This window comes from Mobula birostris, unplaced genomic scaffold (assembly GCF_030028105.1).
Source record: "Mobula birostris isolate sMobBir1 unplaced genomic scaffold, sMobBir1.hap1 scaffold_3923, whole genome shotgun sequence".
Lineage (NCBI taxonomy): Eukaryota > Metazoa > Chordata > Chondrichthyes > Myliobatiformes > Myliobatidae > Mobula > Mobula birostris.
This window is the reverse complement of record NW_027277011.1, coordinates 1,201-28,299: the sequence shown is the minus strand read 5'-3', so window position 1 is coordinate 28,299 and position 27,099 is coordinate 1,201. Positions and strand designations below refer to the sequence as shown.

At 50.2% G+C, this 27,099-nt stretch overlaps 1 protein-coding gene across 1 annotated transcript; it reads right to left on the bottom strand.

The window, feature by feature from the left end:
• Positions 1-251: 251 nt before the first annotated feature.
• LOC140193133 (EH domain-containing protein 2-like) lies at positions 252-22,582 on the bottom strand (the record flags this gene model as incomplete). Its single annotated transcript, XM_072250543.1, has 3 exons — positions 252-437; positions 4,756-5,168; positions 22,474-22,582. Coding segments are annotated over 3 exons (708 nt in total), but the record flags the coding sequence as incomplete, so codon positions are not given.
• Positions 22,583-27,099: the final 4,517 nt, after the last annotated feature.

Here is a 27,099-nt window from a genome sequence, read left to right as displayed (position 1 = left end):
CATTCAGTATTTACAAGACAGTGAACAAATTCAAATTAAAATAGATTACTATTCTCTATAAAACAATCAATTCCCTAGGGGGCCCACCATTCCCAGAAACCCCCACTGTACCCATGTTCCCTCTCCAAGGACAGCCGGGCATGAACGTATCCTCAGAAAAGGGGCAGGCAGTCGGCCCGGGCAGCACCCTCCACTTTCCGCCACCTAGACCCGTGAATGGCCATCTTGGCCAGGCCCAGGAGCAAACCCACCTGGAGATCCTCCTCGCGACCCGCACCCTTCCGAACTGGGTATCCGTATATGAGGAGCGCGGGGCAGAAGTACAACCAGAACCTCAGCAGCAGCCCCTTCAGATACTCAAACAGGGGCTGCAACCTCTCACACTCCATATAAGCGGGGTCCACTGACTCCTCCCGGCCACAGAATGGACAGGTGGACTGGGTGGGGTGTCAGTGAACCTGTTGTACGGTACTGCCTGATGCAACACCTTCCACCCCAGGTCCCCAATGTACAGGGGAAGGACCCCTGTGTACAGAGATTTCCACTGGGAACCTCCTCCACTGCCAGACGGTAAAACAGGCCACCAAGGTGAGTCCTGTCTGACATGGGGCACCCTGACCCACACCCCTCCCAAAGCACAAGAACGCTGTCAAAGACCCATTAACCTTAACTAGGCACTCCGCAGCAGTCGGATGTGGGCCACCAGATGGCCCCTCGCTGTCACCCACCCCGTGTCCAACCACGGCTTCCACAGCCTGTGGCACAGGGGGAGGGACAGCTGGGAGGGGGACAGATGGAGGGGGGGGTCAGCTGGAGGGAGGTCAGCGGGAGAAGGCCCATCCATATCACCCTGTGCCTCCGAGGCAGAGTTGGCCGCCCGATGGTTCAGGCAATTCTTCCGAATGTGCCCAAACTCCCTACAGGTGACCCATAGCCCTCGGGACAGTATAGTGATGCCCCTCAAAATAAACCTGAAGCCGCCCCTCGGCATCCCCGCCCCATTCTAACTGCATAAGCAGACGGCGCTGGAATGGGAATCGGTGCTCGTAACCCCGCGGAGGTGCCCTGTACTGTATCGGGGTTATTTTCGAACGCACCTCGCTGATGGAGCACAGACAGGGGAAGAGGGCCTTGTCATGGGGTGGGTGTCAGAGAGTATTACCAACTGCACAGGGGCCAACACCGGCTCCACCTGCATAAGAACCCTCCCCGAGTTTAACCCCTGACTCAGTCAAAAACACACCCCTCGGTGACTTCAAATAGAAAATAGTTTTCCCATTCAAAACCGCTACCGCAACAATACCCTCACGACCTCCAACAGTCTCCACCTTGGCTCTTATGTCGGCATTCCTACCGACTGAAGTAGGCACGGTACACTGTACAGCGTTCTTTAGAGTCAGTACAGTAATGGTGGTCCTCTTCGTCAGTGGCAACTACAGACCCCGCGGCCTCCACATACAACTTTGGCGTGGCCAACTTGGAGCTGCACCCCGCCATGATAGTGTTCAAATTGAAGGGTTCAAATATTGCCGCTGGGATACTCCATACTCCACGCCCAAGGGACACCAGAAAACAGTCAAAGAGAAACAGTTCAGAGACTGGACGGGAGGGGACAGGAGGGAACGGGAAAGGAGCAGGCAGGCAGGGAGGTCCGTGTGGTGTTAAAAACCTCACACCATCTGTGCCACTGCAAACAATGATGCCATCTCCCCGGGCCAGTGTTCCTCCGGCCGTTCCAAAGTCCAAAAGTACTCTTCACCCAGTGCCCTGGGCTAGGAATTCCAAACAGGTGAGGTTTTCCATTGTTACAAACAGAATAAATTTATTAGACTCGAAACTCCGGCAATCCAACAGCCGCGTCCACTGCTCAGTGCCAAAAAAACCTTCACCGAACAGAATCCTTCCAGGAAAGGAGACTGTTTCAGTCTGCTGCCGAGATGATACGCCACACTCCCAAAGTCTTCAGGCAGTCTCCAAAATCGATCTTTGCGATTTTGCAGCAAATTTTCAACTTTAGGAGAGAGAGCTCCAACAGTGTGAGCCTCTCTCATATGCCCCTCCCACAGTGTGACCCTCCCTCAGTACCGACCCCTCCCACAGTGTGACTTTCCCTCAATACCAGCCCCACAGTGTGACCCTCCCTCAGTATCACCCCTCCCACAGTGTGACCCTCCCTCGGTACCACCCCTCCCAGTGTGACCCTCCCTCAGTACCGACCCCTCCCACAGTGTGACTTTCCCTCAATACCACCCCCACAGTGTGACCCTCCCTCAGTACCGCCCCTCCCACAGTGTGACCCTCCCTCGGTACCATCCCTCCCATAGTGTGACCCTCCCTCAGTACCGCCCCTCCCACAGTGTGAATCTCCCTCAGTACCACTCCTCCCACAGTGTGACCCTCCCTCAGTACCGCCCCTCCCACAGTGTGACCCTCCCTCAGTACCACCCCTCCCACAGTGTGACCCTCCCTCAGTACCGCCCCTCCCACAGTGTGACCCTCCCTCAGTACCGCCCCTCCCACAGTGTGACCCTCCCTCACTGCCGCCCCTCCCACAGTGTGACCCTCCCTCACTGCCGCCCCTCCCACAGTGTGACTCTCCCTCACTACCACCCCTCCCACAGTGTGACCCTCCCTCAGTACCGCCCCTCCCACAGTGTGACCCTCCCTCAGTACCACCCCTCCCACAGTGTGACTCTCCCTCACTACCACCCCTCCCACAGTGTGACCCTCCCTCAGTACCGCCCCTCCCACAGTGTGACCCTCCCTCACTGCCACCCCTCCCACAGTGTGACCCTCCCTCAGTACCGCCCTTCCCACAGTGTGACCCTCCCTCAGTACCGCCCCTCCCACAGTGTGACCCTCCCTCACTGCCACCCCTCCCACAGTGTGACCCTCCCTCAGTACCGCCCTTCCCACAGTGTGACCCTCCCTCAGTACCGCCCCTCCCACAGTGTGACCCTCCCTCAGTGTGACCCTCCCTCAGTACCACCCCTCCCACAGTGTGACCCTCCCTCAGTACCGCCCCTCCCACAGTGTGACCCTCCCTCAGTACCACCCCTCCCACAGTGTGACCCTCCCTCAGTACCGCCCCTCCCACAGTGTGACCCTCCCTCAGTACCGCCCCTCCCACAGTGTGACCCTCCCTCACTGCCGCCCCTCCCACAGTGTGACCCTCCCTCACTGCCGCCCCTCCCACAGTGTGACTCTCCCTCACTACCACCCCTCCCACAGTGTGACCCTCCCTCAGTACCGCCCCTCCCACAGTGTGACCCTCCCTCAGTACCACCCCTCCCACAGTGTGACTCTCCCTCACTACCACCCCTCCCACAGTGTGACCCTCCCTCAGTACCGCCCCTCCCACAGTGTGACCCTCCCTCACTGCCACCCCTCCCACAGTGTGACCCTCCCTCAGTACCGCCCTTCCCACAGTGTGACCCTCCCTCAGTACCGCCCCTCCCACAGTGTGACCCTCCCTCACTGCCACCCCTCCCACAGTGTGACCCTCCCTCAGTACCGCCCTTCCCACAGTGTGACCCTCCCTCAGTACCGCCCCTCCCACAGTGTGACCCTCCCTCAGTGTGACCCTCCCTCAGTACCACCCCTCCCACAGTGTGACCCTCCCTCAGTACCGCCCCTCCCACAGTGTGACCCTCCCTCAGTACCACCCCTCCCACAGTGTGACCCTCCCTCAGTACCGCCCCTCCCACAGTGTGACCCTCCCTCACTGCCACCCCTCCCACAGTGTGACCCTCCCTCAGTACCGCCCTTCCCACAGTGTGACCCTCCCTCAGTACCACCCCTCCCACAGTGTGACCCTCCCTCAGTACCGCCCCTCCCACAGTGTGACCCTCCCTCAGTACCGCCCCTCCCACAGTGTGACCCTCCCTCACTGCCGCCCCTCCCACAGTGTGACCCTCCCTCACTGCCGCCCCTCCCACAGTGTGACTCTCCCTCACTACCACCCCTCCCACAGTGTGACCCTCCCTCAGTACCGCCCCTCCCACAGTGTGACCCTCCCTCAGTACCACCCCTCCCACAGTGTGACTCTCCCTCACTACCACCCCTCCCACAGTGTGACCCTCCCTCAGTACCGCCCCTCCCACAGTGTGACCCTCCCTCACTGCCACCCCTCCCACAGTGTGACCCTCCCTCAGTACCGCCCTTCCCACAGTGTGACCCTCCCTCAGTACCGCCCCTCCCACAGTGTGACCCTCCCTCACTGCCACCCCTCCCACAGTGTGACCCTCCCTCAGTACCGCCCTTCCCACAGTGTGACCCTCCCTCAGTACCCGCCCCTCCCACAGTGTGACCCTCCCTCAGTGTGACCCTCCCTCAGTACCACCCCTCCCACAGTGTGACCCTCCCTCAGTACCGCCCCTCCCACAGTGTGACCCTCCCTCAGTACCACCCCTCCCACAGTGTGACCCTCCCTCAGTACCGCCCCTCCCACAGTGTGACCCTCCCTCACTGCCACCCCTCCCACAGTGTGACCCTCCCTCAGTACCGCCCTTCCCACAGTGTGACCCTCCCTCAGTACCGCCCCTCCCACAGTGTGACCCTCCCTCAGTGTGACCCTCCCTCAGTACCACCCCTCCCACAGTGTGACCCTCCCTCAGTACCACCCCCCACAGTGTGACCCTCTCTCAGTATCACCCCTCCCACAGTGTGACCCTCCCTCAGTATCACCCCTCCCACAGTGTGACCCTCCCTCAGGTCCTCCCTCCTCCCCTCGCAGGCCGGGTCACACTAACTTACCCTCACAAGCCTTGCTCTTTTCACCAGATCATTCAGCTTCCTTAGGGCCGCGTTCCTGGGCAGGTTCTGCAGATCCTGGAAGAGGTCTTGTTCCTCCAGCTCAAAGAGCTTCCGGTTGTCGGAAATGAGGAGCGGCTCGGACCAGAAGGAGCCGATGTAGACCCGGAGGACCTCAGGGGTGTTGATGACCTTGCCGAGGGACCACATGAGGGCCCCGTAGACCCTCATCAGCTGCTGGGTGTCCACTTGGTCGGCCTTGTTCAGCACCACGCGGATCTTGTCCTCGTTGCCCTTCAGAGCTCGGATTGCCTCCGAGAACTCATCCGAGATTTCCAGCTTGTGGGCGTCGAAGAGGAGAATGATGCGGTCCACTCGCTCAGCGAACCACTGCAGAACCGCCGGGTAATCGTAACCTGGAACGCAAGGAGGAATTTTTCAGAGGGAGCCGTGCACAGGGCGGTGTCTGACCTAGAGTTCAGAGTCCAAGCAAACCTCGAGAGCTCCCAGAACCCGACACATCGGGTGGATGTTCTGGGATGCAGGTTGGATAGGAAAGGCTTCCTGGAGTAGGTCTTAGCCCAAGACGTTGACTGTTTATTCCCCTCCATAGATGCTGCCTGACCTGCTGAGTTCCTCCACCAATTTTTGTGTGTTGCTAAGGTTTAGAAAATTATGAACCACATGCTTTATTGAAAGTGGCAGTTTTGATAAGTTCTTGATTAGTCAGGGTTACGGGGGGATTGTAGGAGAACGGGGCTGAGAGGGATAACAAATCAGTCATGATGGAATGGCAGAGCACACTCAATGGGCTGAATGGCCTGATTCGGCTTCTATGTCTTATTTATATTTGCATTTGCACAGCTTGTTGTCTTCTGCACTCTGGTTGATCTTTCACTGATCCTGTTATAGTTGCTATTCTATAGATTTACTGAGTATGTCCACAGGAAAATGAATCTCAGTTGTATATGGTGACATATATGTACTCTGATAATAAAATCTACTTTGAACTGTAAACTGTTTGTGATCTTATGTTATTGGCCAGCATGGTAATGTTATTCGGAAATGGTGCACAGAAGATTCTGGAGAGTCCAGAGTCACACGTGCAAAATGCTGGAGGAACTCAGCAGGCCAGGCAGCACCCATGGAGAGGGATAAACAGTTTTTGATTTGAGATGAGACCCAACATCGTTCTCCATCCTATTGTGTGTTGCTAAGGTTTAGAAAATTATGAACCACATGCTTTATCGAAAGTGGCAGTTTTGATAAGTTCTTGATTAGTCAGGGTTACGGGGGGATTGTAGGAGAACGGGGCTGTTTGTGTGTGTTGCTCTGGATTTCCAGCATCTGTAGAACCTCTTGTGTCTCATTTCCCAACAACCTGTCCAGCATCCTAATCTGCACACATTCCATTCACCACCACCCACCCACCGCCCCCCCAAGATTCAACCCTTCACCTACCCACCAGGGACATTCTACAGTAGCCAACCCACAAGTCTCTGAGATGTGGGAAGGAAACTGGATCACCTGGGGTGGGGGGGGGGGAGGGAAACCAATGTGATCACAGGCAGAACATGCAAACTCCACACAGACAGCATTGAGGTCAGGATTCGTGAGGAAGCATCAAGCAGACCAGGTTATTGGAAATTACTCAGAAGATGTGATTGGACGTCAATTTGGAAACTCAGTGAAAGCCATGGTGCAAGTGAACACGCAACATGCAAGAGAATTTCTAGGAGCGTGGATTTTCCGTGAACAATTCTGTAAACGGACACGTTGACCTCGATCCTGTTTATGAGCCGATGCGGGCAAAATTCCAGATCACAACAGAAGAAATTTGCCACACAGCCATGAGATTTCCTCCCCACATCACGACTGAGTTTCTGACATGATGTCCAATCAGCTGATTGATACGTATATAAAGGCCAAGCATTCGGAGGGCACCCCACAATCAACAGTGCGCTGACGATGTCTTCCCACATGGTGATGAACCATTTGCAAGTAAATTGCCCAGATCGGAGAACAACTCAACACAGACTAGGTTATAACCCAGTTATGTTGAGGTCAGGGGTCAATACTGAGCTGCTCTGCAGGAGCACTACCCGCCCGTGACAGCTGTGAAGTGTGTTGACGGAGATGCAAAGGGCGCTATGGAAACACGGTTCCTTCCATTCCTTCCTCAGCTACATCCTGGTCTGGAGACTGTCCAGGAGGTCGCCCACAGAGCTCCAGCGTGCAGAATTTGAGTCCCAGGCAGCCGCCCTCAGCTGTGTCCAGTAACCCCTCCCTCTTCGCTCAAAGTTCAAACTGATTTTATTATCAGAAAACAGATATGTCACCACATACAACCCGCAGATCCCTTTTCTTGCAGACATTTACAGGAGAGTAAAGAAATGCAATAGAATTTATGAAAATATGTAAATAACAAAGACTAACAAACAACCAGTGTGAAAAATTAGACAAATAGTGAAATATATTTTAAAATATTAAATAAATAAATAATATTGAGAACATGAGTTGTAGAATCCTTGGAAGTGAGTCTGCAGGATGTGTAATCAATTCTGAGTTGAGGTGAGTGAATTTATCCACACTGGTTCAGGAGCCTGATGGTTGTGGGGTAATAACTGTTCCTGAACCTGGTGGTGTGGGACCTGAGGCTCATTGTGGGGAGTGAAGTTATCCACACTGGTTCAGGAGCCTGATGGTTGTGGGGTAATAACTGTTCCTGAACCTGGTGGTGTGGGACCTGAGGCTCATTGTGGTGAGTGAAGTTATCCACACTGGTTCAGGAGCCTGATGGTTGTGGGGTAATAACTGTTCCTGAACCTGGTGGTGTGGGACCTGAGGCTCATTGTGGTGAGTGAAGTTATCCACACTGGTTCAGGAGCCTGATGGTTGTGGGGTAATAACTGTTCCTGAACCTGGTGGTGTGGGACCTGAGGCTCATTGTGGTGAGTGAAGTTATCCACACTGGTTCAGGAGCCTGATGGTTGTGGGGTAATAACTGTTCCTGAACCTGGTGGTGTGGGACCTGAGGCTCATTGTGGTGAGTGAAGTTATCCACACTGGTTCAGGAGCCTGATGGTTGTCGGGTAATAACTGTTCCTGAACCTGGTGGTGTGGGACCTGAGGCTCATTGTGGTGAGTGAAGTTATCCACACTAGTTCAGGAGCCTGGTGGTTTGTAAGGTAATAACTGTTCCTGAACCTGGTGGTGTGGGACCTGAGGCTCATTGTGGTGAGTGAAATTATCCACACTGGTTCAGGAGCCTGATGGTTGTGGGGTAATAACTGTTCCTGAACCTGGTGGTGTGGGACCTCCTACCCAACAGAAGCACCAAGAAGAGAGCATAGCCTGGGATGTGGGGGTCTCTGATGAGGGATGCTGCTTTCTTCTGTCAGTGCTCCGTGCAGGTGTGCTCAATGGTGGAGGGGGCTTTGCCTGTGTTGGACTGGGCCGTATCTACCAGTGTCTGTAGCCTGTTCTGTTCCTGGTCATTGGTGTTTCCATACCAGTCCATGACACAACCAGTCAGGATACTCTCCACTGTGCATCTTAGAACTTCCGCAAAGTCCCTTGGCAAGGAGTCAAACACACAGCAGCAGAATATTCCTTAAAAGGCAGTTGTGAGCTTTGAACAGAAGTGCTGAATGAGTGGCTGGGGAGCTCAGCTTGATGGACGAGGCCATTAACCGTCAGGTGCCCAGCACAGTGCCAGGGACTTACTCGTCCCCTTCAACCTCCATGCATCAGCTGAGCCAGGACACGGGCAGGAGCTGGATCTAAGTAGCGACCTGGGGAAGTGATGGGCAGTGGCTCAACATCAAAACTACCGGAATGTTCTGCTTGCAATGAGCTTTGGTGCCACAGCACAACAGGCTCCTGCGTTCGTATAGCGTCTTAAATGAAGTAATCAGTCCAGGGCCACTTCAAAGCAACAGGCAGGAACTGAGCCCACATCACCCAAGGAGGTACGGACGTCAGAAGACATTGGAGCAGAATTAGGTCATTTGTCCACGCCATTCCATCCTGGCTGATTATCATTCCTCTCAACACCATTCTTCTGCCTTCTCCCCGTAACTTTTGATGTCCTGACTAACCAAGAACACATCAACATCCGCTTTAAATATACCCAATGACTTGGCCGCTACAGTCATCTGTGGCAATGAATTCCACAGATTCGCCACTCTCTCTTTTCTAAAAGGGCACCTCTGGAGAGGGTTAGCAACTTTAAATTCCTGAGTATTATTATTTCGGTGGACTGTCCTGGGCCCAGCATGTAAGCACAATTACAAGGAAAGCACGGCAGCACTTCGACTTCCTTAGAGATTCGGTGTGGCATTTAAAACTCTGTAGATGCACGGTGGAGAGTATATTGACTGACTGCACCACGGCCTGGTATGGAAACACCAATGCCCTTGAACGGAAAGTCCTACAAAAAGTAACAGATACGACGCAGGGCATCACGGGTAAAGCCCTCCCAACCATTGAGCACATCTACATGAAACCCTGTCGTAGGAAAGCAGCATCCATCATCAGAGATCCCCAACACCCAGGTCATACCCTCTCTCGCTGCTGCCATCAGGAAGAAGGTACAGGAGCCTCAGGACCCGCACCATTAGGTTCAGGAACAGCTATTACCCCTCAGCTATCAGGCTCCTGAACCAGAGGAGACAACTTCACTCGGCCCATCCCTGAACTGTTCCCACAACCAATGGGCTCACTGCCAGGGAGTCTTCATCTCATGTTCTTGATATATATTGCTTATTTATTTACTATTACTTTCTTTTTGTATTTGCACAGTTTGTTGTCTTTTGCACTCTGGTTGAACGCCCTAGTTAGGCAGTCTTTCACTGATCCTTGTTATGGTTATTTTACTGTAGGCTTACTGCCCGCAGGAAAATGTATCTCGTGATTGTAAGTGGTGACATACATGTTCTTTGATAATAAAATTTACTTTGAACTCTTCTCTGAGGCTATGCCCTCCGGTCCTAACCACCGTCCCCCACTATAGGAAACACCCACTCTGTTGAGGCCTGTCAATGAGATCCCCCCTCATTCTTCTAAACTCCAGTGAGTACAGGACGAAAGCCATCAAATACTCATTGTATGTTCTGATATACAGCACTACGCAAAAGTCTTAGGCACATTACACAAAGAGAGGGGGAGAGGAGAGAGAGAATTCCCTGAATGTTAATTTGCAGGCTGAGTTTGTGGTGAGGAGGGCAATTGGAATGTTTACAGTCATTTCCAGAGGACGAGACTATAAAAGCAATGGTGTAATGTTGAGACTTTATGAAGCCCTGGTTTGGCCTCACTGGGAGTATTGGATCCTCCCTTTCTCCCTGCATCTCAGAAAGGATGTGCTGACACTGGACAGGGTTCAAAGGAGGCTCATAAAAATGATTCCAGGATTGAACAGCTTGTCATATGAAGGGCATTTGATGGCTCTGGGCCTGTATTCACTAGAATTCGGCAGAATGAGGGGTGACCTCATTAAAACTTATCGAATGTTGAAAGGCCTTGATAGAGTGGATGTGGAGAAGCTATTTTCTATGGTGGGGGAGCCTAAGACCAGAGAACACATCCTCAAAAGAGAGGGGTGACCTTTTAGAATGGAAATGAGGAGGAATTTCTTTAGCCAGAGAATGGTGAATCTGCAGAGTTTGTTCCCACAGGTGGCTGTGGAGGCCAAGTCTTTATGTATATTTATGGCAGAGGTTGACAGAATCATGATTGGTCAGGAAATGAAGGGATTTGGGGCAAAGGCAGGAGATCGGGCTGAGAGGGAAATGGATCAGCCATGATGAAATGCCAGAGCAGACTCGATGGGCCGAATGGCCTAATTCTGCTCCCATATTTTATGGTCTTATAAGAGCTGAAGCTCAAAGTAGGATTACAAAATGAAACCGATGAAGCAATCACCTCTCTCTCTGCAGACTGCACCAACAATACCAGTTAAGCTAAATTCAGGAGAGCTCCCTTTGAACAGAGTGTGAGAAGAAACGTCTGCTCAGAAAGCAGGGGGAGTTCAGGGTCGGGGATGGCGACAAACACATGCACCGTCACTTCAGCTCCCATGGACCCAGTAACCGCCTTCCACCTCAGCCACAGACGCGTTGAAGCCTTGTTCTCTCTCAGTGTAAGTTCCAACACCCTCTCTGCCATTCAGGTGGTAGAGATGGGGTTGCTGCATTTTGTGATCAAACTCCGAGACACTGGGCATCAGCCGACATCTGAGAGGAGTGCGTTGCACAAGTGGGACATCGGGAGACATCGCCCCTGAACATTGGACGGTGAATGAGAGGGTTACAGGCAGTGGGGCTGTAGCAACACAAACATAAACACCAGATTAGAACCGCTTTATCGATTTTCCGAAGGTTTGTCCGGTGTTTATCTTGTGACAGGAAGCACTTAACAAAGGCAGTCTGTAACTGTTTGCTCCAAGTTCAAGGCAGCCCCAGATTTCTGCCCACATCTTCAAAGCCCCGTAGTCTGGTGAAAGCACATTCCAATGCACCAGACGGGGGGGTGAACTGGGATTCGTTACTGTCCCCTTGTCTGGAGCTGGGTGGGGTTTCTCCCTGTTCAGCTGAGAGCTGCCTTCCCTGTAACTGTAACAGTGCTCTCTGCTTTCTTCCTGACTGTACATATTTATACACTGATGTGTCTGGATGGCACGAAACCAAAGATTTTTACTGTATATCAGTGCACGTGATCAATACCTCCATCACAAAAAGGTGCTGTAGAAGTGTTGATAATGTGCTAAGTTGGTCTGTATTTCATTTAAGTACATAATTTATTACTCAGTTAGTGTCAGAGAAGTACAGCAAACAGGCCCTTTGGCCCATCTAGTCTGTGCCGAACCATTGAAACTGTCTATTCCCATCCACCTGTACCAGGCCCTACTCCTCCATACCCCTACTATCCATGTGCCTATCCAAACATCTGTTAAATGTTGAAATCGAGCTCGCATGCACCACTTGCGCTGGCAGCTCATTCCACACTCTCACAACCCTCTGAGTGAAGAGGTCTTCCTTCATGTTCCCCTTAAACTTTTCACCTTTCACCCTTAACCTATGACCTCTGGTTGTAGTCCCATCCAACCTCAGTGGAAAAAGCCTGCTTGCATTTACCCTGTCTATACCTCTCATAGTTTTGTATATCTCTATCAAATCTCCTCTCAATCTTCTACGTTCTAGGGAATAAGGTTCTAACCTATTCAATCTTTCCTTATAGCTCAGGTCCTGCAGACCCGGCAACATCCTCGTAAATTTTCTCTGTACTCTTTCAACCTTTTCCTGTAGTTGGTGACCAAAACTGCACACAATACTCCAACACAGGCAAAATGCTGGAGGAACTCAGCAGGCCAGACAGCATGGAAAAGAGTAAACAGTTGATGTTTTGGGGCAAGACCCTTCATGAGGACTCATATAGAGGAGGCCGCATCGGGAGTGTCAGGCACAGTAGATGACCACAGCAGATTCGCGGGCAGAGTGTTGCCTCACCTGGAAGGACTGTCTGGGGCCCTGTCCAGTTAACCTGCTCCTGGGGCTGGCTAAGATAGCTATCCATAGGTCCTGGAGACAGGCAGTGGAGGGCTCTGACCGGGCTGACTGCCTGCAATGTTCAAGGGGTAGGTCTGTGTCCGAGTAGCTGTGGCAAAGATATATGTGGCATCCATGAGTTACATAGAGGAGTTTCAAAACTGGTGGGCACTGCAGAGGATAAATGCCATCCTCAATGAGGACAGGAGTGTGTTAGATTAGTCTGTGTTGGTTTTTGCTTGTAATGCGATTGTCTAATAGTATTGTACTGGTTTGAATTTATAATAAATGTATTTATTTGCAAATAAAAAGATGCTACTGGAAAAGGATTTATTGCACCCGGTTCAAAGATTAATTTTAATATCAGGGAATGTATACAGTATACAACCTGAAATTCGTACTCTTCACAGACACCCACAAAAACAGGGGAACTCCACAGAATGATAGGACCATCGGAACCCCAAAGCCCCCCTCCCCGTTCCTGTCACACAAGCTGCAGCAAATTCATCAACCCTCCTCTCCCCACACCCCCCACCTCAGCCAGCAGAAGCATTGACCACCCCTTCCTCCCGGCCCCACCGTACAAGCAACAGCTAAGAGACCTTGTTCTACAGTTCACAATCCAGCAGTTTGGTATCTCAGACAGACTCTCGCTCTCCAGTGCGGGACAGGGAGGTCACTCCTGCAACAACGGGAGCGGGAGATGTGCAAGTCACTGTTCCAATGTTACAACCTTCTGCGTCACTTCTCCAAGCCCTGTCTCCAGGAGTGACAGGCTCTCACGCTCCATCGAAAGACCGCCTGCTGTCTTGATGTTTCAGTCTCCCATTTATGCTTCGGTCGTAGAAATCGGGCGTCTGCGAGGCCGCTCCGTGACTGAGGGCGCACATCTCCCAAGGCGTGGAGGAGGTGGGTGCAGGCCCCAAACTCCTACCTCACGGATGACAGGTCTCCCAGCTGCTACAAGATCGCCACTATTTTCAGCCACAGCTGGACTGCAGTGCTGTGTGTTGGACATACCACTGCACTCCGCCACCCAGCAGGAAGAAAGGCAAGGCGAACAGAGGGCAGCTTTTTCCGAAGAGAGCAACACTGGGGTGAAAATGCCCCTTCAAGGGAGGGCAGGCCAGGGCCACTTCCAGCACTGCGCTTTTGATATCCGTCACAAACAGCGGGATCTCCCGGGAGCCACTCATTTCAATCTACATCGCATTCTCATCCCGACACGTCAGTCCATGGTGTCTGCTACCGTCAAGACGAGGCCGCACTCAGGTTGGAAGAGCAACATCTTATATTCCGTCTGGGTAGTCTCCAACCTGATGGCATGAACATCAATTTCTCTAACTTCCAGTAAGCTCCCTCCTCTCCTTCACCATTCCCATTCGTTTCCCTCTCTCATCTTACCTCCCTACCCAACCATCACCTCCCTCTGGTGCTCCTCCCCCTTCCCTTTCTTCCATGGTCTTCTGCCCTCTCCTATCAGATTCCCCCTTCTCCAGCCCTGTATCTCTTTCACCAGTCAACTTCCCAGCTCTTTACTTCACCCCTGCCCCTCCCGGTTTCACCTATCACCTGCCACCTTCCTCTCCTCCCCTCCCCTCCCTCCACCTTCTTACTGTGACTTCTCAGGCCTGAAGAAGGGTCTCGGCCTGAAACATCGACTGTACTCTTTCCCACAGACGCTGTCTGGCCTGCTGAGTTCCTCCAGCGTTGCGCGTGCAACTCTAGAGCAGAGTGCTGAGATTCAGAATGACAGTCCTTTGCTCTCTTGGCGTCCGGGCATCAGGCTGGGAGTGTCACTAGTGAATCAGAAGGGTTTGTGCAACCGTGCTTTGGCCTCGACTCATCTGCTTTAGGGAGATTTTCAATCCCCTTGCTGGTCTATACTCACATCGTTCTACAGGTGTGCAGTAGAGAGCATCCCGACAAGCTGGTATGGACAGAAAGCCTCTACAGCGGGTAGTCAAGACTGCCCAATGCCTCACCAGCACACCCACCATCAAGGAGATTTATACAGAAAGGTGCTGGAACAGGGCCAGTACCATCATGAGGGATCCCACCCACCCTGCTCAGGGACTGTTTGTCCCACTCCCATAGCATCCAGCATCAGATTGACACACAGTTCCCTTCCCCAAGCAGTAAGGCTGATCAACACCTCCGCTACTAACCCACCCCTCCACACCCCCAACCACCACTACATAATCACTTCCTGTCAGAGTTACCTTATGTACAGACACTCCTGTGCCCAGCGTCACTTTATGGATGTACAATCAATGTTTATCAACTCTGGAAGAAAATGGGGCCAGAGAACAATGCCACCATGGGCTACATTCTCCACAAAACGGTTTCATTTACTTCTGTAACGTCTGCCTTTTCTTCCCAATGTGGTCCCGTATTGCTGGAGCCTGCGATCTACAGTTTGATGGTGCATTTTCGAGCCAATTGAGTGATCTGGCACGTTGCTGTCTCCTTGAAGGTTCTGGGAGGTGAACAGCCTCAAGACCAAGAAGCCGAGAGATTGTAAACAGAGGCGAGTGAAATATTCAGCGCCATCTTCCAGCCTCTCACTCGCCACTGCCGGAGGAAGGCGTCTGCGTGTGACGGACTCTCGCCCTCTCTGCTCCTGAGGGAAGGTCCCTGCGTTCGAACGGTCACTCTCTCCCTCGATGCTGTCGGAGGATGCTATCCAAGTTCCGGTCTGCGGTCTGCCGATTAGACTGTCGTTCTTGAGTCGCTCCGTTTTTCTTTTGGGTGACTTTGAATCGGGGCGGCCTACAGATAATGAACACTGAGCTGAGCTGAATACCGACTCCTTTGATTGTGTGCTTTATTTTCTGTATTTTTGCTTGTTCTGTTTTGTTGCCATTTGCGTGATTTGTTTTTTTTGCGCACAAGGGGTTGTCAATGCTGTTCCTTGAACGGGTTCCAGGGCGTTTCTTTGTTTCATGGCTGTCTGTGAAGATGATGAATCTCAGGGTTGTATACTGCAGACATATTTTCATAATAAATGCACTTTGAATCTTTGAAGCTATCTTATGTACTTATACTTACTGTGTATTTTTTTTTTTACTTATTGTGTTTTCTTATGCAGCATCGGATCCGGATTAACAATGATTATTTCCTCCTTTACACTTGTGTGCTGGAAATGACGTTAAGTAATCTTGAATGTTGGTATTAGGTTCTTCATTAGAAGTATCACATGAAAAGACATGTATTCAGATACAAACACAAAATAACCCCAGACAGATTCCCTCGCTGTTTACCAGTTTTCTAATGTTTGGTTGTGAAACTCGTCAGTCTGAGGAATGAAGGAATTAGAAGAACAACGGAGGCGAGTCTTCTCCAAAATTTAGCACAACGAGAGATCTATTGGAAACTTCCAAAAGGACCCTACAGGCTGGGTGCAAGGAAATTTCTACTTATGTACCGTGAAGGGCATTTTAACTGGCTGTATCATGTCTGGTACGGGGGGGGGGTGAGGAGCAACTGCACAGGATTGAAATAAGTTGCAGAGAGTTGTAAACTCAGTCAGCGCCATCATGGGCACTAGCCTCCGTAGGCTCCAGGACATCTTCGAGTTCAACCAGGACATCAACCAGTTTAGAGGCATTAGCAGTTATGATGATAGGGCAAGGAAGGTCAGTCACAGTGACAGGCAGAGCAAGATAGGCTGAATGGCCTCCTGTTCCCTTATTTTTATGGAAAGAGTTACTGATTGCATCGATAATAATCCAAGGTGAATGACTGCAATTTAGTTCTGTAATTTTAATGAAATATTTGCGGTTGGCAAAGGATTAAAGCTCATGATTATTTTTATTAAATTAACTCCCTTCCTGAGTCTAAGGCTGTATCACAGCATCAGTTTGCACAAAAAAAAACATTTCTCCAAAAAGATTCCTTTGTGCAGCTCTGCATTTATGGTTATCGAACAACAGGCCATAAGAGACCACTCAGCCCATCTCTACCTGCCTATCCACTGCATGCACCACCACACCGTTGCACAGTCGGTGAGTTGGATGCTCTGTCACACGGACCCCCGCAGCCTGACCTTGGCTCTGAGTCCACGATCTGTGGTTTCTGTGTCTGAGGGGTTAGTATTAGAAGCTAAAGAAATTTGGCCTGTCCCCTAAAACCCTCACTAATTTTTATAGATGCACCGTAGAAAGCATTCTTCTAGGGTGCATCACAACCTGGTATGGAAGTTGTCCTGTCCAAGACTGGAAGAAGCTGCAGAAGATTGTGAACACGGCGCAGCACATCACACAAACCAATCTTCCATCCTTGGACTCACTTTACACCGCACGCTGTCGGAGCAGCGCTACCAAGATAATCAAGGACACGACCCACCCAGCCAACACAATTTTCATCCCTCTTCCCTGCGGGAGAAGGCTCAGGAGCTTGAAGACTCGTACGGCCAGATTTGGGAACAGTTTCTTTCCAACTGTGATAAGACTGCTGAACGGATCCTGACCCGGATCTGGGCCGTACCCTCCAAATATCCGGACCTGCCTCTCGGATTTTTTTGCACTACTTTACTTTCCCTTTTCTATTTATGATTTATTATTTAAATTTTTAATATTTACTATCGATTTGTAATCCAGGGAGCAGGAAGCGCAGAATCAAATATTGCTGTGATGATTGTACATTCTGGTATCAATTGTTTGGCGGCAGTAAAGTCCAGGTGTCCCCCGCTTTTCGAACGTTCACTTTACAAAACCTCACTGTTACGAAAGACCTACATTAGTACCCTATTTTCACTTTCAGAAGGTGTTTTCACTGTTACGAAAGAAAAATTCAGCGTGTGATAAAAAAATCAGCGCGCGATAAAAGGCAGCGCGCCCTGAGCAGCCGCTCTCCCCCGGATTTGGAACTGCTTTGCTTTAACACGTGCCTGTGAGCAGCTGTTTGCAAGATGAGTTCTATGGTATCGGAAAAGCCTGAAAGAGCTCGTAAGGGTGTTACACTTATGGTAAAACTAGACATAATTAAGCGTTTCGATCGTGGTGAACAAAGTAAGGACAACGTGAGTTTGGCTTGTGGAAGTTGACGAAGATAATGTTGAAGAGGTTTTGGCATCCCATGGCCAAGAACTGACAGATGAAGAGCTGATGCATTTGGAAGAAAAAAGGATAACAATCAAAACCGAAAGAGTAATGATAAAGTACGACTTTAATTTTGAAAGGGTTCGTAGGTTTGGGGGATATTTGCAGGATAGTTTGAGTCCTTACAAAGAACTGTGTGATAGAAAAATGCGCGAGGCTCAGCAGTCAAGCAAACCTTCCACATCAGCCACAGCAGACGACGAACCTCGACCTTCGACATCGAGGCAGGCAGAGATAGGAGAAGATGAGCTGCCTGTTCTAATGGAAACAGACAACGAGATGACACCCCAGTGTCCCACCACCCCAACACCCAGGCCACAGACACATACTGTACTGATTCGCGGTGAATGCAAAGGTAGCCGGGAGGCACACAGCATATCTTGAAGAAAAAAGCCGAAATAAACATGCTAATTATTAGGTGCCGCCCGGCACGTGATTGTCGGCCCAGATCAGAGACGACGCAATCGGAAATCGGCACTGATCTGGGCCGACAATTATGGGCGGCACCTAATTAATTAGCATGTTTGTTTTGGCTTTTTTCTTAAAGATGTGCCATGTGCCTCCCGGCTACTGCTGGACCCCTGCGTTCTTCACGGCAATGTATCGGTCAGTGGCCTGGAGGGTGGGGAGCCACTGCACCAGCCAACCTCTGACTCAGTCTAACACACCAGCATCAGTGTGCTCGGCGCTGAACCAATTCCGGTAAGTGATACTACACTGTACATACATTATTTCTACTTTATATAGGTTGTGTATTTTTACGCGTTATTTGATATGATTTGGCAGCTTCATAGCTTAAAGGTTACTGGACAGCGCTTGCCTGAGATTTTCGCTACGGAGAACAGTGCAGTAATGATTGTGGAAAAGTATTTCTACCTTATATAGGCTGTGTATTTATCATATCATTCCTGCTTTTACTATGTGTTAGTGTTATTTTATGTGTTACTTGGCATGATTTGGTAGGTTATTTTTGGGTCTGCGAACGCTCACAAAATTTTCCCATACAAATAAGTGGTAATTGCTTCTTTGCTTTACGACATTCCAGCTTACGAACCGTTTCATAGGAACGCTCTACCTTCGGATGGCGGGGGAAACCTGTATGAAGTATTGGTGGGTCTTGGCCTGTACTCACTGGAACTCAGAAGAATGAGGGGGGATTTCATTGAAAATTATTGAACGTTGAAAGGCTTTGGCAGTGTGGACGGACAGAAGATGTGTCCTATGGTGGGACCAGAAGGATGTCCATTTAGAACGGAGATGAGGAGGAATTTCTTTAACCAGAGAGTGGTGAATCTGTGGAATCTGTTGACAAGGGCGGCTGTGAAGGCCATTACGAAAAGGCTGTGTCCTCTAGTCTTCGACTTTCCCACCATAGGAAACAAACTCTCCACACCCACTCCACTGAGACCTTTCAACATTTTATAGGTTTCAATACAGTCACCCCTGTCTTCTGAATTCCAGTGAGTACAGGCCCAGTACCATCAAACGCTCCTCATACAACAAGCCTTTCAATCCATAGTAGTCATAGTCATACTTTATTGATCCCAGGGGAAAATGGTTTTCGTTACAATTGCACCATAAATAATTAAATAGTAATAAAACCATAAATAGTTAAACAGTAATATGTAAATAATGCCAGGAAATAAGTCCAGGACCAGCCTATTGGCTCAGAGTGTCTGACCTTCCAAGGGAGGAGTTGTAAAGTTTGATGGCCACAGGCAGGAATGACTTCCTATGACGCTCTGTGTTGCATCTTGGTGGAATGAGTCTCTGGCTGAATGTACTCCTGTGCCCACCCAGTACATTATGTAGTGGATGGGAGACATTGACCAAGATGGCGTGCAACTTGGACAGCATCCTCTTTTCAGACACCACCGTGAGAGAGTCCAGTTCCATCCCCACAACATCACTGGCCTTACGGATGAGTTTGTTGATCCTGCTGGTGTCTGCTACCCTCTGCCAGGAAACTTTGTCATAAACCATAAAACCATAAAGACATAGGAGCAGAATTAGGCCATTTGGCCCATCGGGTCTGTTCTGCCATTTCATCATGGCTGATCCCAGATCCCATTCAACCCCATACACCTGCCCTCTCACCATAACCTTTGATGCCCCGGCCAATCAGAAATCTAATGACTTCCGTGATAAATATACCCACGGTCTTGGCCTCCACCGCAGTCCGTGGCAGAGCATTCCACAGGTTCACCACTCTTCGGCTAAAAAAAAAAATCCTCCTTGCTTCTATTCTAAAAGGTCACCCCCTCAATTTTTGAGGCTGTGCCCTTTAGTTCTGGATACCCCCACCATAGGAAGCATCCTCTCCACATCCAACTTATCCAGTCCTTTCAACATTCGGTAGGTTTCAATGAGATTTGCACACACTCATCTAAAACCTAGTGAGTACAGGCCCAATGTTGCCAGATGCCTCGCATATGTTAACCCCTTCATTCTCATGAACCTCCTTTTGAATCTTCTCCAATCTCAGCACATCTTTTCTTAGATAAGGGGTCCAAAACTGCTCACTATACTCCAAGTGAGGCCTCACCAGTGCCTTATGAAGCCTCAACATCTCATCTTTGCATTTATATTCAAGTCCTCTTGAAATGAATGCCAACATCACAAAAAGATCAATAAATGGGGAACATGGGATTGCTCTGTGAGCTGGAAAGAACATGTTGGCCAAATGTTCTCCTGAGGAAGTATGAAAAATGTATGAATCTTTTCTGCAAATGTTGCCCTGATCAGATTTTGAGCCAAAGGACATCATATCATTACCATTGCTGCCCTTTCCATTACTAAACACATCCTACAATATGTGGAAATATATATGTAATGTTTGTAAAATGTAATGTGACAAAATGGAACCTATGAAATCACAAGGTGCTTTGCTGGTTTGGATGAGAGACTTACAAGTCTGTGTTTTTTGACAGGAAGCTGTGTGTTCTTCTTTTATGTCAGGAGATTGGTTTTATTGTTTGGGGGATGTTTTGACAACAGGAAAAAAACAGGACAGAGCTTCTAAAGGATAAATGTCAGAAACAGATAAGGATGAAGATAATGGAGTAATGTTATGGAATGGCACAAGCTAATTACTGTGCTTTGTAAAAAGTATAAAAGTGCTTTGTTTCAGACATAAGATTGAAGCTGTTTTCCAGACAATACTTAGCTGGAAAAAAGAACTTCCCTTGCAAAGAAAATAATAAATCTGATCCACTCTGAATTGTTGTAGTTTGTTGCTGTATATTAGAAGACGTAGCTGAACGGTACATGACAAATACTACGACAAACAGTTTAGCCGATAATAGTGATTAACACAATCATTCACACGCACTAAATTAAGCTAAAGTGTTCCCATCGCTGTCAGGAATGCGGTGCCCAACGGCCCTGGAACACCTTCACAGTTCTCGAGGACACTGGAGGAGTTGGACTGGGGAGCGTTTGTGTCCGTTTGTATGTGAAAATAAAGTCCTGCCTGTGTGGTCTGCCTTGAGTGTGATTAACCAAGCCCCACATTCTGCACACAGCTGGACAACTGATCCAGCTGCCTACTGTGTCCACCTGGGGAACCGAAAGCCCCTGGAACACGCCAACTAGACTGACACGGGCATTCTAATTTCCTCCTGAAAGGCCTGAACTTCCCAGTCTTAGCAGGGGCTCCAGCTTCTGGTAATTCTCCCCCTTTCCCCTACCCTCTTTTTCATTTGCCCACTCGGCCTCCTCCTTCTCCTCACCCTCCCTGGTTCCCCTCCTCCTCCGCTTTCTGCCATGGTCCACTCTCCTCTCCTATCAGATTCCATCTTCTTCGGCCCTTTACCTTTTCCACCTATCACGATCCAGCTTCTTACTTCATCCCCCTTCCCTCATCCACCTGGTCTCACCTATCACCTAGTTTGTCCTCCTTCCCTTCCCTTCCCTTCTTATTCTGGCATCCTTCCCCTTCCCATTCCCCAATAATACACAGAGAACGCGGCGGGAACTGAATAGGTCAGGCAGCATGGAGAGGAATAAAATGTCGACATGATGCGAGACCCTACATCAGTCTTCATCCTGGAGAAGGGCCTCGGCCCAAATCATCAACAGTTTTTTCATTTCCATAGATGCTGCCTGACCTGCTGAGTTCCTCCAGCACTTTGTGTGTGTTGCTCCGGATTTCCAGCATCTGCAGAACTTCTTATGTTGATAAGAGGCTCCATCTGCTGCCCCAGGTGCGTGGTGTGTCTGGAGTGAGACTCCCGTCTCTCCCTCCCTTCAGTAGCTGAGATTGTGACATTTTCTCCACAGGCCCCCACAACCCTGAAATCCATCAATCCCTCTGAAGGATTCAGTCTGAGCAGGTTCCACTCTCAATGGAGAGACCGACAACCCCCTTTGCCTGCTTCCTTTTCAACACCAATTATACCTTGGCTCCTAAATCTGTTCAGATCCCTCACTATGCAGCTCCCAGAGAGCCTGTGATTTGTGGCTGTTCCAGAGGCCCCACAGCGACTGTGCCTCAGACATAGCTCACGAGTTGGAAGATATCTTGGGACATCCTGAGGTCAGGAATAACAATCCAGGTCTTCAGCACAAAATGCTGGAGGAACTCAGCAGGTCAGGCATAATTGATGGAAATGAATAAACAGTCAACATTTTGGACCAAGACCCTTCATCCATCCTGGTAGGACTTGTTGCAGGGTTCATTCCTCTCCAAAGACAGTGTGGAGGGAGCTTCACTCTGTCTCTGACCGCAAGAGTGTGTGATGGGACAGTGTGGAGGGAGCTTCGCTCTGTGTCTGACCCTGGGAGTGTATGACGGGATGGTGCGGAAGAAGTTTCACTGTGTCTCTGACCCTGGGTGTGTTTTGGGATGGTGCAGAGGGAGTTTTCACTCCGTAAATGACCCCAAGAGCGTGTGGTGGGGCAGTGTGGAAGGAGCTTCGCTCTGTATCTGACGGGGGTGTGTGACGGGAAAGTGCGGACACAGCTTCCCTCCGTTCAGGTGAGTCCCCAACACTGAATCGCAGGATTCTCCTTCACCTGTCAGCAGTGGGATAGCGACTGAAACCGCTGAGCAATTGGGCCAGCTTCCTTACCTCTGCTCACCCTCTGCTTGGCTCCCGACAGAATCCCCGGGGTGTCGATGATGCTGATGCTCTCCAGCACCTTGTTGGGCAGCTGGGCACACGTCAACCTGTGAGAAAGGAGATCACAGATGATAGATCAGCGTAATCCGGCGGGGAATCAAACGTGTCAGCGAGCTGCGGCTGAGGCTCGAGTGGCTCTCTGAGCCGCAGAGGGAGTGAAGGGCCGCGGGCTGGGGAGGAGGAACTCAGCAGGTCAGGCAGCATCTGTGGAAAAGAGCACAGTCAACGCTTCAGGCCAAAACCCTTCGGCAGGTTCCAATCATTAACCAGGGCTCGATTCCCGCCACTGCTTGTAAGGATTTGTACGTTTTCTCCGTGACCCTGTGAATTTACTCCGGGTGATCTGGTTTCCTCCCACAGTCCAAAAACCGACCGGTTAGCATGTTAGTAAGTTGTACACGTGCTTTGTTTGTACTGATATGTGAGTGGTGACACTTACGGGCGCCCCCAGCACATCCTTGGACTGTGCTTGTTGTTGATGCAAAAAACACGTTTCACTGTAAGTTTCAACGTACATGTGACAAATAAATCTAATCTGATCTTTAAAAGTATTTATCAGGAGCCTAATTAGTGTGGAATGATACCGTCCCGACCGTACTCAGAGCGAACAAGGACACCAGTACATATTTCTGTAAAACACACACAAACACGCACACACACAATGCTGGAGGAACTCAGCAGGCCAAGGCCAGGCAGCATCGATAAAGAGGAAGAAAGAGTCGACATCTCGGGCTGAGACAACCGCAGCATTGTCGTTGGGTTTGGAGGCTTGTGTGCCTCAATGACCTAGAGAGTGATGTTGGCTGGAGTCGGGGCTTTATGCTTTGGCTCTTGGTAGGGTCACCCATGCCCAACAGGTCAAAGGGTAGAGGCCAGACTAAGAGTGGTCCACCGGCCCTTCAGGTTCGGGGATGCAGCTCAGGGCTAACAACCCTGACTGGTCAAACAAAATTGTTATGGAAACAGCAATGAAGAATCCTTCTCCATCTGAGTGCGACGGTATTCCTGAGTCTCCACCCACGACTTGTATGACTGACAGTAGTGAAAACTGAGAGAAAGTTACTGACACGATGAAGGAAGCCCTGAACACCACCAGAGATGGAGACCTTCATTGCTTCACCAACAACAACATGCAGTAAGTTTCAGGGCGAGACCTTTCATCAGGACTGTTTCAGCACAATAACATGTCTGAATGTCCATGATCCAGGTGTGACCCTGAATCACATCTGGAGATATTAGGATATTAGATCTGGAGATACTGGATTTCCTCCCCCAGTCCAAAGACATACCAGTTGGGGTTAATTGGACATTATAGATTAGGCGAGGGTTAAATCCAGGCATTGCTGGGTGGCGTGACTTGAAGGGCCGGAAGGGGCTGTTTCACGCTGGGTCACAGTAAATTTTTCAAAAAGTGAGGTAGTGTTCATGGTCCATTGTCCATTAGAGGTGGGAGGTGGGGATTTACAAGTTGGTTGGTAGGTCTGAGGTTTTGGGGTTGAGGACTACAGAGTTGGGTTGAGATTGGAGAACAGGCTTGATGAAATTGAGAGAGGTTGGGAGGTAAGGGATTGGGTGGGACTGTAGTGGGGGGCTAGAGATTGTAAATAGATTTGACTGCGAGGGACTTTACAAGGAAGCATCGTTCAGACAGCAGCTCAAGGAGATCAGTTACCCCGAGCATCAGAACAAACCCTGAGTGGAGGTTCCTCTTCGGCTGGTCACCATCTTTACAAAATGCCCATCACCACCTGAATGCGTTAAAGCAGTGAACAGTTTCATGGATGCAAACACAAGGAAATCTCCGGATGCTGGAATTTCAAGCAACACACATCAAAGTTGCTGGTGAACGCAGCAGGCGAGGCAGCATCTCTAGGAAGAGGTACAGTCGACACTTCAGGCCGAGATCCTTCATCAGGACTAACTGAAGGAAGAGTTAGTAAGGGATTTGAAAGTGGGAGGGGGAGGGGGAGATCCAAAATGATAGAAGACAGGAGGGGGAGGGATGGAGCCAAGAGCTGGACAGGTGATTGGCAAAAGGGGATATGAGAGGATAATGGGACAGGAGGCCCAAGGAGAAGGAAAGGGGGGGGGGGAACCGTGAGGATGGGCAAGGGGTATAGTCAGAGGGACAGAGGGAGAAAAGGGAGAGAGCGAAAAAGAATGTGTATATATAAATAAATAACGGATGGGGTATGAGGGGGAGGTGTGGCATTAGCAGAAGTTTGAGAAGTCAATGTTCATGCCATCAGGTTTCACGGAGATGTTTACCTTCCATTGAAGGTTGCCTCAAATCTAAACTCCTCCAGTTAACCCGATGTGAAGGTTGGGCCTGAGATGAGTTACCATGGTTGGAGGACGCGTCCTCAGGACTGAGGAAGGGTGAAGTCCCTCACTGCCCGTCCTGCCTCTTGGTGGCCCGTATCCCACATTACAAAGGTTCCTCGGTGAAAACCACTAACGTTAGGACTATGTGTCCTGTCCTGTTCCCACAGCCACCGTCTCCAAGTCTTAGCAAAGACCCATTACACGGGTTGCCAGAAGAACATTCTTGGCATAGCAGTGGCTGTAAATGTTTTGATATCAGACTGATTCTGCATTCTTGACTAATAAGGCAATCTCCTGCCCCAGCAGAGGCCAGCACACATTGCCATGATCCACTTTTTCAGCGTTCCCGATTTTTCTCACAGACGTACCAACAGCCAGTTAGCAAAGCCTTCAGAAGCCGTCACCAACCGCCTACAGTTAATTTTGTTTAACATGTCTTCCCTGAGACTGGCAGCTACTGACAGACTTTATAGAGGTGTACAAGAGGCATAGATCGAGTGGACAGCCAGAGACATTTTCCTAGAGCAGAAATGCCTCATACAAGGAGGTATAATTTTAAGGTGATTGGAGGACAATACAGGAGGGGGATGTCAGAAGTAAATTTCTCTCGGAGAGAGGTGGGTGTGTGGGACACCCTGCCAGGGGTGGTGGTAGAGGCAGATACATGAGGGGCATTTAAGAAACTCTTAGATAGGCACATGGATGATAGAAAAATGGAGAGTTACGTGGAAGGGAAGGGTTAGATTCATCTTGGAGTAGATTGAAGGGTCAGTACAACATTGTGGGGCCGAACGGCCTGTGCTGTGCTGTTCTCCACGAGGTTTCCTCACCTCTGCACTGAACTATGTTGAATTACATAGGGGACTCCCTTTGTGGACTTTGGTTCAGAACGCTATTTCTTGCGGTTATTGTGTGCGTGATTTTTTTTCTTTGCATATTGGGTGTTTGATGTGTTTTTTTAATGTGTTCTTCTGGGTTTCTTTGTTTTGAGGCTGCCTGTAAGATGAATCTCAAGGTTGTATAAAGTATACGTACTTTGATAATAAATGTACTTTGCACTTTCTTGTGCAGGCTGCACACAGGCAAGTGGGTGTCGGGAGCTTTTGCAAAGCAGCAGGAGACACAGCACGGGAGTCACATATAGTCCGGACCAGGTAGCTGCAGCAGGTGATCTTCTCTAAAGGGTCGCGGAGAACCCTGCCGGGTTTCCTATAGGAACAAAAGAGTTCCATTCCTACAGCACTTTCTGATCTCTTAGGACGTACAAGGGGTTTCACGGCCAAAGGCTGAAAGTGGTAGATCTGGGTTTGACTCCAGCGTTGAGTTTGGAGAGATGAAAATGATGGGACAGCTTTGGAATGATATGGTCCAGGTGCAGGTAGATCGGATTAGGCAGAAGACCAGCTTAGCATGGGTTAAATGGGCCAAAGGGCTTGTGTTGGCACTGTAATGCTCTATGACTCTAAAGGATTGCAGTCACTTCTCAGATCTCGAGGTCGTGGATGACTTGCTAGGTGCTGACAGGACCCACAGACTCCATGAGAAAGAGGGTAGCTGGCAGGGTGGTTAGGGAAGAGCATAGTTGGCAGGGTGGTTAGGGAAGGGGATAGTTGGCAGGGTGGTGTAGGGAAGAGGGTAGCTGGCAGGGTGGTGTAGGGAAGAGGGTAGCTGGCAGGGTGGTGTAGGGAAGAGGGTAGCTGGCAGGGTGGTTAGGGAAGGGGATAGCTAGCAGGGTGGTTAGGGAAGGGGATAGTTGGCATGGTTGTTTGGGAAGGGGATAGCTGGCCGGGTGGTTAGGGAAGAGGGTAGCTGGCCGGGTGGTTAGGGAAGAGGGTAGCTGGCCGGGTGGTGTAGGGAAGAGGGTAGTTGGCAGGGTGGTGTAGGGAAGAGGGTAGTTGGCAGGGTGGTTAGGGAAGGGGATAGCTGGCAGGGTGGTTAGGGAAGGGGATAGTTGGCAGGGTGGTTAGGGAAGGGGATAGCTGGCAGGGTGGTGTAGGGAAGAGGGTAGCTGGCAGGGTGGTTAGGGAAGAGGATAGCTGGCAGGGTGGTTAGGGAAGGGGATAGTTGGCATGGTTGTTTGGGAAGGGGATAGTTGGCAGGGTGGTTAGGGAAGGGGATAGCTGGCAGGGTGGTGTAGGGAAGAGGGTAGCTGGCAGGGTGGTTAGGGAAGAGGATAGCTGGCAGGGTGGTTAGGGAAGAGGATAGTTGGCATGGTTGTTTGGGAAGGGGATAGTTGGCAGGGTGGTTAGG